At 40.2% G+C, this 15,999-nt stretch overlaps 1 protein-coding gene across 7 annotated transcripts in view; it reads right to left on the bottom strand.

The window, feature by feature from the left end:
* The window catches only part of ABCC4 (ATP binding cassette subfamily C member 4), a 209,407-nt gene that overhangs the window by 166,388 nt on the left and 27,020 nt on the right, over positions 1 to 15,999 (bottom strand). For all 7 annotated transcript variants that reach the window (XM_037895822.2, XM_037895831.2, XM_043534629.1 and 4 more), the window contains exons 2-5: positions 11,469 to 11,579; positions 6,145 to 6,265; positions 5,088 to 5,312; positions 11 to 100 (exon numbers count right to left, since the gene is read on the bottom strand). In XM_037895822.2, coding sequence (XP_037751750.1) covers positions 11 to 100; positions 5,088 to 5,312; positions 6,145 to 6,265; positions 11,469 to 11,579 — 547 coding nt within the window. The remainder of the gene's footprint in view (positions 1 to 10; positions 101 to 5,087; positions 5,313 to 6,144; positions 6,266 to 11,468; positions 11,580 to 15,999) is intronic.

Here is a 15,999-nt window from a genome sequence, read left to right on the forward strand (position 1 = left end):
TAAGTCTTACCTGATCAAATTTGTTCACATCATTTGATAAAAGATTTACTATTTGACCTATGGTAGTTTTTCTCAAAGCTGTGTTACTGAGACGAAGTGCCTGAAATAGAAAAAAAAAAATCAAGCATTCTTAAATTATTTTAAATTAACTACCACATTGTATGATATCAGAATAGATGCATCGTCTCTTCTAAAGCCTAGATGTACTACTGACAAATCTGGCATCAGAGCTATGAATTATGAGGTATTTTTAAGATGAAGACACATGAGAATTCTTGGAACTGCAGTTTAAAGGCCTTAGTTAAAACACGGGCTGGTGATTAAGATTTGGCTCTGAAGTAGAAAACACATATAGAATAATATATTGGGGGGAGGAAGCAGAATTGATATTAAAAATCTATTTCCCTCTGCATTTCCAGAAGAAACTCAGAACATGAAACTAATATGGCAAAATATTAAACCTGAACCAAAACCCCCCACATGCATCCCTCCGTCAAGAACACTTGAGCAAAACTAGACTCAAAATCTCTATCCTGAAGACTCAATTTGACCAGCTGACGCTTTGCCCCAGTCTTCCAATGATAAGAATAGAGAACACTGCAAATACCAAAATACGGGTACTGTAAATATGAAGATGCAGGGGGAAAAATGCCAAGACTTTTAATGATGCCCACTGTATACTTGAAATATATCTTTAAGAGGCAGATCAAATAGTTATTGGAGTTGTTATTTATATTGCATCACTACTGAAAATATTGCCAGTGCTTTCCAAATAGTCTCTTCTCCAAAGAGCTTGCAACTGAAAGCCCTCCTGATCCTGCAAAGACATAAGCATGTGCTCAACTTCCAGCAAAGTAGTCTCACTGATTTCAGGATCTGGGCCTAAATAGGAAAGACAGACAAACCACCATTCAACCAGTAAAATGTCTGAAGTGGTCTTAGGTACAAGTCTTATTAGTTATGTTTGTGTGTTACGTTCCACCAACTCTCCCTCCTTTTTCTAGGCACCCCAGCTAACCTGCTTCACTAGTGCAGCCCCAACTTGCCCACCCTACAAAGATTCAGGCTGATATCCTCTGAGAAAGCAATCAGCCAGACATTTCCCATATTAATAGTTTAGTTTCTAAAGGCTACCTAGGGCTTGGAGAAGGTGTACACAAGAGCACACCTACAGCACACCTGCTGCTCACTCTATCATTCTCTGCCACTGGTATGGGTGGGGGAGAACCCTCCCTGTAGTCACTGGCAGCTCTTGCAGCTTAACTGCTCTCAAATTAGCATGTTTGTCATAAAAGAAATCTCAGAGAAACATTTACATTTTCCCGACAAAAAGAACCAGCCTAGACCTAAGTCTAGAGAAGTAGCAATGTCAAACACCAAGCAATGGCCTTAAGCTTGTAACCAGGTTCCATTAAAAAACCCTATTTTAGCTCTCTCCCAATCCACTAAAATACTGACTGGGAATGTTGGTTTGGCATGAAAATTGCCAAATTTACTCTAAAGGCAAAAGAGAATTTCTCGAGGGATTGAAGAAAATTTACCAAGGTGGGGTTTTTTTTGTTTTTTGGTTTGGTTTTTTTTTGAGTTACAGATTATTAAACTCATCATTAAAAAGAAACTCTGATTTGAAATTTTTCTGTTTGTCAAATGTTTATCTCTTTCTAGCACAAAAAACAGATTGGTTAATGTCCCTTTGAATTTTCCATATAGTTACAGATCCTTGTAAACACGTGGTTGGGCTATATTTGGGCTGGGGTGGTGGGAATTAGGTTGGAATTACATAAAATCATTAATGATTGTTATGGAGAAGTTAAGCTGAATCCTATTCCCACTGCTGTCTTCTTCTGAAATGCTGCCTTCTTTCAGATATGAGCTCATTGGTCCTTTGTCCATTTCCTTCCCCCTGTTACAGGCAGTTCTACTCTCCTCCCAACCAGAAATACCATCTAAATAATACTGACATCAATCCCTCGATTAGGATTTGTTTTAGAATCAGGTTAACTAATTCTGGTCTCCCTTCTTAGATCTTTGTTCTCTCCCTGTTCCAAACTGTTGGTTGCAAGTATAGAAAGATAGAGAGATATCACGGAGGAAAGGACCAGTTTGTTTCCACTGAAGGGACCGTTGTCATGTTTTAGAGTAATTAGCCCACCCTGTCCCAACCAACAAATCACTGGTCTCACAACTTGAGCTGTTTTGTTCTTTTTATTTCTGCCAAACTGAAGAGAATGCTTAGAAAATGAAGCCAATTATTTTTAAGAGAAGTAATGCATCGATGATCTTTGGGTTACAGTATCGGACTGAGAATTAGTCATGAGACAGATTCTCGTCCCATCTTTACAACCAACTTCCTGAGTGCAGCATCTTATTACTATTACTTTTTAGTATACAAAACATCTTTTTGGAGTTTTAACAACACAAATAGACAATGATTTGTTCTACAGATAAAATTAGTTTTCTATCACTTCAGATGAAGGGAAAGGGAGTACAAAAATTTAAGTAACTAGCATTTGAACTTCAGTACTAGGAATCTGTCATTTACTATGGTTAACAAAACCAGCACACATAATGACACACAGCCACCACTGACAGAAACTTAGCAATACAGGTGTATATTTACGACAGATATTAATGAATGCCAAAAAAAAGTATAGGGGAAATTAGCATTCAGCTTTTCTTTTAAAACTGTATATCAAGGATTTATAAAAGGTATGACCTATCCACACACCTCAAATGAGGATAACTGATTGCCAAGTTTATTGGTGTTCTACCATTACCTCAACCTTTACCCTGGGGAGCAAACATTTATGAGATGAAAGAAGATTAATATTCCATTTAATCATGCGTAGAAGTAAAGTACACAATGTGAACATTTTGCCTTTCCAAGCTTTCAGCCCTCCAAGTGAATTATCCACACTGAAACAAACAACACTTGCTATACAAATATTTCATGAATTTCAAGCAACGTGTGTTATGATAATCAGTATAGTAAATTAATTCCTTAGAGATATGTTTATGTACAAGAAAGTAGTGTGCCATGTTAGAACTGAGTTCCCAGAGGATAATTTCCAAGGTATCAGAAGAGGGAGGAGGATAAATATGTGCATAAAAAACAATTCACCAGTCCAATGGCCTGAGACATTATTCCCTACTTTTTTCTCTCTTACTTTACTATAAATTATGGAGTCCAAAGATGAGGATGGAGAGAGGAGTAATCTAAATGTTAACTTTAAGAGGGGGTATTACATGTTTTAGAACAGAGGACGGGTTGAGTTTTTCCCCCTCTTAAAAAGAAAGATTGATGAAAATTCAATCTGAATGTAATCTAAATATCTAATCCCTGCCTAAACTTCATTTCTGAGGCAAGGGTGAGGAGGGCACTGCTCCAAAAATTTGGAAGGCAGGTAATTTAAGTTCATCAGAGCCCCTAACTATATAGATAGTACATTCTCCCCTCTGCCACCTCCTGTATGGTTCCTACATGCAGTGCTGATAAGAGGTGGAGAAAAGAAGGGACTGTTGTACTGGGACCCTGAGGTCAGGGGGCCCCTCAAAGTGTTTTGTGTAAACAAAGTGAAATGGGAGGGAAGGCAGTGAACATGATGCGCTGGGGCCCCAAAATTTCTCGACAGGCTTACGTACATGGGAGGTAAAAATAGAGAGAAGCATGGTGGCTTGAAGGCTACCACCAGCCACAAAGAAGCTACCGACAGCTAGTAAGGCTATGGCTTCTCAAGAGCCACACTGGCAATGGACGAAAGCAGCTTTTCATCCTGTGAGCTGCCCAGCTACTTTCCTTGCCTGCTCTGGCCTGGTAGTCGCTACTTCTGCTTCTGTTCCACTGATCACCTGACTCCTCTCCCTAGATGGTGATTGCCACATGTTGATCAGCACATGTAGGTGAAAAAAATGCAGACACAGGGGTAGAATTAACTGACAGGCCACAACTTTAGTAACTTAACGATGGAGAGGAGTGCTATCTGCCCACCCCTGCTCACATACCAAGCACTTAATTGGGTCCAGTAGAGAATCACAGGACTCTCACTATAATCAATAACTCAGGGCAAACCCTCTTCAGCCTAAACCCTAGGACTCAACTCAGTCCTGACTCCTCTCACCCTCCCCTCCACATGGGAGATAAAGGGTACTAAGGGTGAATTCAGTCTGCAAAGACTTCAGGTCTCCCCTTCTTACAGCAACAGGTTCACTAGCCACATCCCAGGTCTCATTTACCTCTGGGACCTGGCCCTTTGAGCCTTTATTCACACTGGACACCAGGCTCATGTTGCAATGGACTAATATTTCTGTATTCGTCCTAGTTAAATTCCCATCCTATTCTTACTCCTTTTAACCTGAAATCTGTGAAAAACCCTCTGGGCCTGCCAAGAAAAAAAATCCTTCCGGATCCCAGGAACTGGTCATCAGTCAGCCCCACAGCATCCTGGAAAGACTGCTCAATATACCTCAACTGCAGGAAGGGAAGGTGGGGCAGCAATACTGCACCTAGGGAGGCTTTAATTTGAGAGGAGGGAGCTGTGAGAGCCAATCAGCTCCCCTAATGCCCTTCCTGGTTGGTCAAAGGGAGGCAGAGAAACCCTTCCCCCAAGCACAATCCCACATGCACTTTGAGACATAAGGAGGGGCTTGGCTCCAGCCTGTCTGGACATGAGCTCTCCTCTTCCAGGAGTTGGCTATTCCCCTACTTGTTTGACCAAACTTCCTCCCTGCTGAGACAGGAAGGCAGCAGGCAGCGGGGGGCATTCTCTCCCAATGCATCTCTAGAGTGGAGGAGAATGATCACACAACAGTCAACAGCTCCCTTTCCCCCACATCCTCTGGACCTCAGAAAATAACCTACAACATTATATAGGCATCCATATACTGTTGAGTTCAGTATAAAAAAATCAATACATATATATATGCTAACCCTGATTTTCATTAATATAGACTTATACCCTGTTCCTTCAAATGCCATGACTTCAGAACTATTACAAGAGTGAAAAATAATTCAAATACTTAATTTTAAACTAATTATTAGAAGAGTTAACTTATATACACATACATTTGAAAAATGAAAGGTTGCTTACCTTCCGATAAATCATGTGACACATCGCTACTCTCAACTTCATGCCAGCCCGTTGTACATGATAAAAGTATAAGTGGTGTGTTATGGCTAAAATCAATGTACATACAGACAAAGCAGCTGCATAGCCGTAGGCAAAATTCAAAGCAGCAGTATCAAGGGGATCAAAACTTTCAAAATAATTAATAATTTTTCCCAAAAAGACTGGTTGAATTACTTTGAGTGTTTCCTAAAAGAAAGAAGGGGGGGGGGGGGGAGAACAAATAGAAATAATGTATTCTGTAGTTTTTTATCCAGGTTTCTTCCAAGGCAAGTAAGAACTTTCTGGCACACCCTTCTTCCTATTATTATTATAATAAGACCCAGGCCAGTTTTTATTGCCATATAACCCAGAAGAAATGGACTTCTATATTAACACATGTATTTTAATAGTATTAAAATTAAAATATTTTAAACTTTTCAAAAGTTGTTTAAGCCACCAATAAAATCTTTCATGTTATCATAATGAGTTACATAAATACAGATCTCCTTTAATTTCTGAAGATCACATGGTACTTTTTTGTGACATAGTTACATTTAGCAAAAAGATTTTTTTATGCTTCATCCCATGAACCTATGGATACTGTAATGTACAGACCAGCAGCAGATATGAGTTCAGAAACAACTCCTGAATAGGTAGGGCTGGCACTATCACAGAGAAAATATGCTTTCAGTTATACCAGTGTAATCCCACTGTCATGCAATTGTAACTGAACGGAGAATCCAACCCAGTGTTTTCAACTTCTAGTAGTCAGAGTGTGGCCCTATTGTATTTTTCTGAGAGCAAGAGAGAGAGAGAGAGAGAGAGAGAGATGGTTAAGGAGAGACATTCTAGTCTCTGAAAAAAGTACAGAGTTCGTAGCTGCTACTATCTGGCAGAAAGAAATTATAAATGGGGAAAGAGTTGGGTCCCAGAATTAAATCACGAGTATTCATCACAAATGCCTATTGGACAAGATTTACTTTGCTATTGAGTAAAAGGATATTCAAAGATACATTGTACTGTATTTTCCATCTCTCACCTCGATCAATGTGAACAATCCTAAAGCTAAATAGGATTTCCAATAACAAAGTATTATTGCTTTTGTTAAATGTGGCGTTCTTGCTTCTTCTTTAGCTTTTTGCACCTCTTTATCCCAGTACCTAGAAAATAAAGTAAAATGAGACTGGCAGACAAGAAAAGTCTAACTTAAAAATCAACAGAAACCGAACATAATTTGCTAAAGTTGTAAAACAGAGAGTTTGGTCTATAGTAGGATTGCCAAATTATCTGGTCAGTCACTCCACTTCTGGCACAACCATATACTTTCTCTTTAAGAACCTGACACCAAAATAATCTTTTTTAAAAATTTTATTTTATCTATTTATTTCTGCTGGCTCATGAAAGCCTGTGGTTAGCATTACAGGCTCATTTTGTTCCTCTGTGCTCAAGAACACACTGATAATATCAACAAACCTTGGACTAGCTGCTGATTTATAGAGACATACAACAAAGGCAGAACTAGCTAGTCACAGTCCTTGGTTTGTTCTTAGCCTGGATCAGACTGAGCCAGCTACCGAAGTTAAGGGCCAAGTCACAATAAGCCTTCCTGGCACTGGCCTGCACTGAGGCAGTGTGGAGATGCTCCACCTCGGCAAAATCCCTCTTGGAGCTCCAAGAAGAACAGAGGAGTGTGCACATCCACAGTTCATTAGGTTGTGAAGCACGCTCTCTTATCTTCACCTGGTTATGTACTTAGGTGAAGGGGAAGTGGAATTTTTTTATTATTATTATTTCCATTATCATATTGCCTCGGAGCCCCAATCATGAACCATGACGCGATTGTGCTAGGTGCTGTACAACACAGAACAAAAAGACAAGCTCGTCAGTTCAGGGACTACAATCTAAATAGACAAGACAGACTCAAGGTGGAGGAAGGAGGACAACACACAAGCAGAGAGAACAATGTGATGGTGGCAAACATCATGGGGTGGATTGCACCACCTGTGGTGCCCAGGCTTCCCAGCAAGTGCTCCTTCCTTAGGCAGGGACTATGACTGTGCTTGACCTTTGCATTGTGGCAGGGCTGGGCACCTGCACATGAGCAAGGCACAATCTGTTCAAATCCGAATCAAAAGACAGTAGGAACACAAGTGATCATTCTGTTCATATAATGTGTTCAAGAATACAAAAGCGCCACTCTACAATTGTTAAAGCACAGGATTTTCACATAAGGTGTCTCCCTCATTTCTGGAGGTCAAGTGCATTCTGCTGTGCACCAAGACCTTGTTGGTCCAAGAACTGCGAATACACCAATGTCTCAAACCTGTTAAAAGATGGCATGCTAACTTTGGGCATGCGGAATAGCCACCAGAAAGATATTATCTTGATTACTGAGATATTTTCTCTTATCATCGGGGGGGGGAGGGAGTGGAAATAGGGTAAAATGACAGACTCCACAGTGCAGTTTGTTGGATTTTGTGAAGTTTCTATAAGCCTTAGTCTTGCAGTACTGAAGGCTGCTTGCTTAAGTAAAGTAGAATCAGAGGTTAAAATAGGGAAAGAACAAGTTAAAAATTACTTAGACAAGTTAGGTATCTTCAAGTCACTAGGGCCTGATGAAATACATCCTAGAATACACAAGAAGCTGATTGAGGAGATATCTGTGCCATTAGCGATTATCTTCGAAATGTCATGGAAGAGAGATTCTAGAAGACTGGAAAAGGGTGAATATAGTGCCCATCTATGAAAAGAGAAATAAGGACAACCTGGGGAATTACAGACCAGTCAGATTAATTTCAGTACCCGGAAAGATAATAGAGCAAATAATTAAGCAATCACCTACAGGATAATAAAGAGATAAGTAACAGTCAGCATGGATTTGTCAAGAATAAATCATGTCAAACCAACTCAATAGCTTTCTCTGACAGGGTAACAAGCCCTGTGGATGGTGGGAAGAGGTAGATGGGTATATTTTGACTTTAGTAAGGCTTTTCAGATGGTTTTACATGACCTTCTCATAAACAAACTAAGGAAATACAACCTAGATGGAGCTACTATAAGGTGGGTGCATAACTGGTTGGAAAACCTCTCCCAGAGAGTAGTTATCATGGTTCACAGTCAAGCTGGAAGGGCATATTAAGTGGGGTCCCGCAGGGATCAGTTCTGGGTCTGGTTCTGTTCAATATCTTCATCAATGATTTAGATAATGGCATAGAGAGTACACTTATAAAGTCTGCGGATGACACCAAGCGAGTAGGGGTTGCAAGTGCTTTGGAGGATAGGTTTAAAATTCAAAATAATCTGGACAAACTGGAGAAATGGTCTGAAGTAAATAGGATGAAATTCAATAAGGAACAATCAGTTGCACACATATATGGGAAACGATTGCCTCGGAAGGAGTCCTGCAGAAAGGGATCTGGGAGTCATAGTGGATCACAAGCTAAATATGAGTCAACAGCTTAACACTGTTTCAAAAAAAGCAAACACCATTCTGGGATGTATTAGTAGGAGTGTTGTAAGCAAAACACAAGTAATTCTTTCACTCTATTCTGGGCTGATTAGGCCTCAAATGGAGTATTGTGTCCAGTTCTGGGTGCCACATTTCATGAAAAATGTGGAGAAATGGGAGAAAGTCCAGAGAAGAACAACAAAAATGATTTAAAAACTAGAAAACATGATTTATCAGGGAAGACTGAAAAAATTGGGTTTGTTTAGTCTGGAGAAGAGAAGACTAAGGAGGGACATGACAACCGTTTTCAAGCACATAAAAGGCTGTTACAAGGAGGAAGGAGAAAAATTGTTCTCCTTCACCTCTGAGAATAGAACAAGAAGCAACGGGCTTAAATTGTAGCAAGTGCGGTTTAGATTGGACATTAGCAGAAACTTCCTATCAGGGTGGTTAAGCACTGGAATAAATTGCCTAGGGAGGTTGTGGAATCTCCATCACTGGAGATTTGTAATGCAGGTTAGACAAACACTGTCCAGAATGCTCGAGATAATACTTAGTCCTGCCATGAGTGCAGGGCACTGAACTAGATGACCTCTCGAGGTCCCTTCCAGTCCAACGATTCTGTGATTCTATGATTTACGAATGATTCTCCTTGTGTGTTGTCAAGTAGAATAGAAAGTGAAAATGCACACATAGACCCACAGATTCTGCTAAATATGCCATTATGTCTATGCAAGCATTTTTCCTGACCACATGGGAAGGAAGTGCAATTATTGCAAGAGTCACTGGAAAGACTTCACCCTCCTTTACAGTGTAAGCCCTGAACTCTTCAAGGCACGTCAGTGGATTTTCACTTTGATTATAATGAGAACACGCTCAAATTGATATTCACCTCCACCATAATTAGGTTCTACTATGCTAATATTCTTGGAATTCTGCAATGATCTGCTGAATAGATCTTAAATGCTGCATTCCACGGGGATTATCAATTTAACTACTACTTCTGCTCTAGCTAACTCAGGATCAAAGAAGTTGTTGCTACTCCTTGCTCCTTCTCCTCTACAGAGAAGTTCCTGCTCCCAATCTAGTTAAGAGTGACAATTAGACCTTTCAGAAGGTTCTGTCCACCTCCTCCATAGCTGCCTCACCTCATGTAACAGCAGGAAGTTAAGAGGCCATGCCACCACTCCTCTGGTAGAGAGGAGAGTATCTTTCAGTAGGAAAGCCCTCTGCAGATATATTGAAACACTACTTGTTTCAAGTTACTATGTAATAAAAACCTCCCTCCTATAACAGAGGTACTGATGAGGTTCCTGTAGGAGTCAAGAAAGAAAATCACTTGCATAAACAGTTATTCTCTTAAAACATGTTATAATAAAGATACACTCTTGGTACATGATCCTGGCACATATCTGGAATGGACTCGCTTAACCTTTAAGCCTGCCTTGAAAAAGGATATTTATACCTACGCTTGGAAGGATTAGATTTTTATCAGTAAATGTCAGTAGACAATCGATTTCACCCTACACACACAAGCCAACAAAAAAATATTTCCATTGATAACAACAGAAATTTACAGATAGGCAGAGTAAGAAAAATGCTGTTTGAAAACTTAGAAGTTTGATTTAGGCATAGTTACTTTGTAAACTTACACATGTGATGTTGATAATTTGTGTTTTAACAACTATAAAGCTTACACTTTTAAAATCTCAGTCTGTCATTAAATAATTCTTGTCTGACCCCTCCTATTGTCTGATCCTCCCATAACTTCCCACAGCTGTGAAAAATTACGATCAATAAAAACTGAAAAAGTTTAAAACCCATAATTTTGCATGACTTTTATTTTTATCAATTTAAATTTTCGAAGTGTTTAAAAACAAACATTAATATTAACTGTCAAGTTATAAAAAAATCAAGTTCTGCCAACCCTACTCATACCACTGGACCTATACCAGTACAAAAAATCCTAGTGAAGATAAGCCCTTAGATGTCCTGTGCAGCTAAACCCTCTCTATCAATCAGTGGCATATTTCACCTTTACTAAGGGAATGTTTTTGCCCCTACTAATTCAGTTTGTTCTGTTTTTCAAGCAAAAAGGTAGAAAGCACAGACTTGTTCCCCTGTCTCTGTAAGGAGAGAAAGTTGGATAATATATCTTTACCACAGCACAGGATTGCTTTATTAAGATATAATTACTGGAATGTCAGAGTACAGCATCTTCGATTCCAGGCATTTTGTAGAGTGCCATTCAAATGAAGTATCTTTGAAGAAAAGATAATAATGTAAATTCTTTTACAGTAACTCCTCACTTATTGTCCTAGTTACGTTCTTGAAAAATGCAACTTTAAGCGAAACGATGTTAAGCGAATCCGATTTCCACATAAGAACTAATGTAAATAGGGGTTAGGTTCCAGGGAAATTTTTTTCACCAAACAAAAGACATTATATACATACACAGTATAAGTTTTAAATAATTTTTAACAAACAATTTAATACTGTACTCACCAATGATGATTGTGAAGCTTGGTTGAGGCAGGGGCATAGCGGGGTTGGAGTGCAGGGGCTTGCCACATTCCGCCCGCCTGACGCTCCAGCCAGGGAGCGTGGTCGGGGTGCGGGGGCTTGCCTGAACCCTGGCTGGAATGCTGGATGGGCAGAGCAGGGCAAGTCCCCGCACCCCGACTCCGCTCCCCGGCAGGAGGGCCAGGCGGACAGAATGGGGGGAGCCAAACGACGTTATAAGGGAATATTGAAAGGCTTTAAGGGAGTATGTTCTCGAATAGATCAGCTACCTAATAGTGAAACAATATTAACTGGGAAGATGTTGTTAAGTGAGGAGTTACTGTATATGTTTTCATCCCAGAGCACTCCTCTGTGAAGACGTGACTACATGAAGTGTTGATTTTTTTCCTTACCATTGCAACTCCTGTCCAACCCTCTCTGATGAATCTTCAGCCAGCACTTTATACATATCATCTTCTTCAAGCTTTCGTTTGTGACCAGTAACAAATAAAGGATTCAACCACCTATTTGAATATACAATAAAAATTGTTATATTCAGTCAATGGAGCAGAAATAGTAATTTATTTATGTATTAATTTGATTTCTCAGGTACTCACAAGCCTCCACCGCCCTATTACTGTGGTAACTGAGCACTTCACAGTCTTTACCATATTTATCCTCACAACCCCTGAGAGATAAGAAGTCGCCCTGATATTACAGATAAGGAACTGAGGCACAGAGAGACTCAGGGTATGTCTACACTGCAATTAGACACCCGTGTATGGCCTGTGTCAATGTAGAAGTTGGGGCTCGAACTGCGGCCTGAGCTCTGGGACCCTCCCACCTCACAGGGTCCTAGAACCTGGGCTCCAGCCTGAGCCCAAACATTTACATCACAGTTAACAGCCCCTTAGCTTGAGCCCCATGAGCCCAAATCAGCTGGCACAGGCCAGCCATGGGTGTCTAACTGAAGCTTAGATGTACCCAAGGTGACTTGTCCAAGGCTACACAAGAAGTCTGTGGCAGAGCAGTGAATTGAACCCTGGTCTCTTAAGTCCCAAGTTAGCACCCTCACCAGTTTCCTTCCTCTCCACTGTCCAGACCCTGGGTATTGTATACTCTTACCAGCATAGAAAGCAGAAAAGAATATTTTGACAATCAGTCCCTTTTAAAAGGAGTGGAATTCTGGGTAAGTAGAAGAGCTTAAAATTTCCCATCAATAAAAAATGAGTCACAAAATGTATAGCAAGGAAACATACGTTAGAAATGACACTTACGAAAATAAGTCAGAAAATAAGGTAAATTTGTGTCACTATGGACACACTATTATAGTAATATTTTGGGACTAAAAAGAGATAGGAGTAATAACAATTCTTAAAATCCTTTAACAGTTTTATACAACAATTCTAGTGATATGTCCAAATAAATCATTAAATTGCGGATATGGTCCAGAATTATCCCTGTTAGAGAATTTTCTTTAAACTGGAATCTCTTTCATAATATTTCTCTTCCAAATGTACCAAACTCTGCAAACTATAGCATGTAAACTAGACAAACCAAAACGTAAAACACTAAGCTAGAGATTGAAATCCCACACAAATAGGAAGGAACTGTCCACTATCAGACAAAACATCTAAATCTCAAAAAACAAAAGAACCATATACTTCATTATCGTCTCCAACACAGTCTTCATGAATTCTTTGGGCAGTTAACTAAAGGGCTTGGGATAGAAATAGAACTGAGGGAATAACTGATTTTCCATTCAGTGGCAGAACTGAAAAATGCAGAAACAGAAAAAAAAGTCCTCACTTCGGGTTGAACCCCAAACCAGAAATGTTTTCAGTTTCTCACAGAAATGAAGAAAAAAACCTGAAAAAGTTCAATTTGAGTCAAAACATTCTGCTCAACCTGAAATTAATTTTTTTGAGGGTAGGGTTGATTTAGAACTATAAACATTTTATTTTGAAAATGTAAAAAAAAATAAAACATTCTGACTTTTTCAAAAATTTTCTTCATTTTTTTGGCCAAAACTATTTGCCAGATTTGACCCAAATTCACAAATAGTTTTGGTCAACTCAAAACTGGTGGTGGTGGTTGTTTTTTCATTCCAAAAATTTCACCCAGCTCCAGATATAAAGAATATATTTTCTGGCACTCCCATATCGCCAAAGGCACTGCCCTGCTCAAATTCTGTTGATGTCCCATCCTGAATTATTTCTAGATCTGTATAAAATATTTCCTCTGTCAGAAATCCAAGGAAAAGAAATAACCTTTAATTCTAAGCTCTGCCAATTGTGGGTAACTCAGGAGACACATCTGGTTGTGAGTGAACACAGAAACCTTATTTTAATTATGTTAAGCTACGTAAAAAAAAACATGTAACCAGACTTTTGAAAGCTGCTGAATCTTCATCAAAGGGTCAAGAGAAATCTTTGCAATGTCTCATGGAGTTATAAATATGTCACGAGAAATTATATGGGGACACATTTCACAGCTTGATATCCATTCATTAAATATATGGAAAGAAAGATGCTAACCTCAACTAAGCAGAATATTGATGCAATACTAGCCAAAAGATTTACTCTGTCTGACCTGACAAGGCTTTTCAAGTTTAAAAATGTCAGAGAAAACTGCCAGTTGGCTAGCTCACTCACAAATATAAAACTTGATCATTAAAATGTTCACATTGTAAAGTTTTAAATATAGAATGATTGTTATGGAAAGTGTTTTGCAAATACATTACAAAGTGTTCTATCAGCATTAATAGTAATAAAAGACATAGTAAAAATGCAATTAGGAAGAAATGGACAGATTAACAAAGGGACGTATTTCTATTAATGAAGAGCTCAGCTCCCATTTAGACAGCAAAATAAGTGGCCAGATTTTCAAAAAGTTCAGTATATTAAAAAAGCTCTTCTGAAAATCTTGCCAGAAGTGTCACAGTGGGAGCTGTTGAGTACTGAGCACTGTAAAATATGGCCCCAATTATGGGCACTGAGTATTGATAACGTGGTCCACAATATTTAAGTGATAGCAGAGAGAGTGGGGCCATGTCTACACTACAGAGTTAAGTGGACTTAAATAATATCGATAATCATAAGTCATTTAATGCCATCGGTTGTGCACGTCCACACAATGCTCCTTGTGTTGGTGGAACATGTCCACAGTCGTTGCTCTTACAACGACAGAGATAGCGTTGCACAGTAGGTAGCTATCCCACTGTGCAACTCGCCATCCTCTGCCACTGAAATCTCTGGGAACGGATCATGGCACATCATGGGGACGTGCTCGCCGTCCCGTGATGTAGGTTTTTCCATCCCACCATTCCATGGGCTTCCTACTTCATTTTGTGCCGTTTGCCAACCATCCTTGTAAACTGTGTGCCCACCATCTCTGCCTGGCAGCATGGATCCTGATCTGCTGACCAGTCTGATGATGAGCATTATGAACACAACACAGCTGGTCCTGCAGTATTTCATGAGCAGAGATTCAAAACAGAGAGTGAATCGGTGATGCCTGCCCCGCTGTTTGCCATGGAAACAAATAATTCAAGATTGCTGCTGGCATTCATGAACTAGCTTGCCACAGTAGACTGACGGTACTGGGCTCAGGAAACAAGCACCGAGTGGAGATCGCATCGTGATGCATGTATGGGATGACGAGCAGTGGCTATAGAACTGTCGGATGTGCCAATCTACCTTCCTGGAACTGTGTGTGGAGCTCTCCCCCAGAACTGTGGTGCAAGGACACCAGAATGAGAGCTGCTCTCACTGAGGAAAAGCAAGTGGCGATCTCTGTATGGAAACTGGCAACTCCAGACTGCTACCGATCAGTCACAAATCACAGTCCATCTTGGGGGTTGCCGTGACGCAAGTGTGCAGGGCCATTAATCGCCTCCTACCATGAAGGACTGTGACTCACGATAATGTGCAGAAAATAGTTGATGGCTTTGAGGCAATGGGATTCCCTAACTGCAGCAGGGCAATAGATGGAACGTATATCCCAATTTTGGCCCCCAACCACCTTGCAACAGAGTACATCAACCGAAAGGAATACTTCTCCATGATCTTGCAGGCACTGGTGGATCACCAGGGCTGAAAAACTTAGGAGTTGGGCCTGTCTTCAAGGAAATTTGTATTAATCGGAAGAAGAGACAGTTTGGTTACAAGGGCAGAGATGAGGTGATGGGAATCTTGGAAGAAAAATTCAAGAGGGAGTTTTTTTGGTCGCTCATTCACACTACTTGAGTGTCCATCGAAGAAAGGTTTGAACAAATGAAACACCACGAAAACACCGGGGGGGGGGGGGGGAGAGGGGCCTTATAAGCTGCAGGCAGAAAGGAAAACACTCTTGAACAATTGTACGGACCTTCACTGGACGCTGACACATGGGGAATGTTTGAATGTTCGATAAAGACCTCTATATCAAATTGGACATGTGTCACATTTTGCCACATGGGAAGCACTTTCCCCTCCAAGTTCTCCAATTCATTCATGATGCAGAGCTGAAGGACACTTTGAGGATTCTACTCACGCTGCTAGACACAGTCACAAGTGGTGAGCACAGCTTTTCAAAGCTCTGGCTAATTAAAACGTATCTTCGATTGACAATGGCCGACCAGAGACTGACATCACTTGCTATTTTATAGCTTGAAAATGTTATTGACTAGTCTTTTGATCTCTCTGACGCCGTGCTTAAGTTCGGGAGGGCAAAGGCAAGAAATGCGACCTTTTGAACTAACGGACTAGGGTTAACATTCTAAGGCTGTCACCTACTGTAACACATTTTAATACTGGCCCAACCAATGTTGGTGCACAGTTGGGTGGGGGAGAGATAGCTCAGTGGTTTGAGCATTGGTCTGCTAAACCCAGGGTTCTAAGTTCAATCCTTGAGGGGGCCATTTAGGGATCTGGGGCAAAAACTGGGGATTGGTCCTGCTTTGAG

The sequence above is a fragment of the Chelonia mydas genome, chromosome 1 (assembly GCF_015237465.2).
Source record: "Chelonia mydas isolate rCheMyd1 chromosome 1, rCheMyd1.pri.v2, whole genome shotgun sequence".
Taxonomy (NCBI): domain Eukaryota; kingdom Metazoa; phylum Chordata; order Testudines; family Cheloniidae; genus Chelonia; species Chelonia mydas.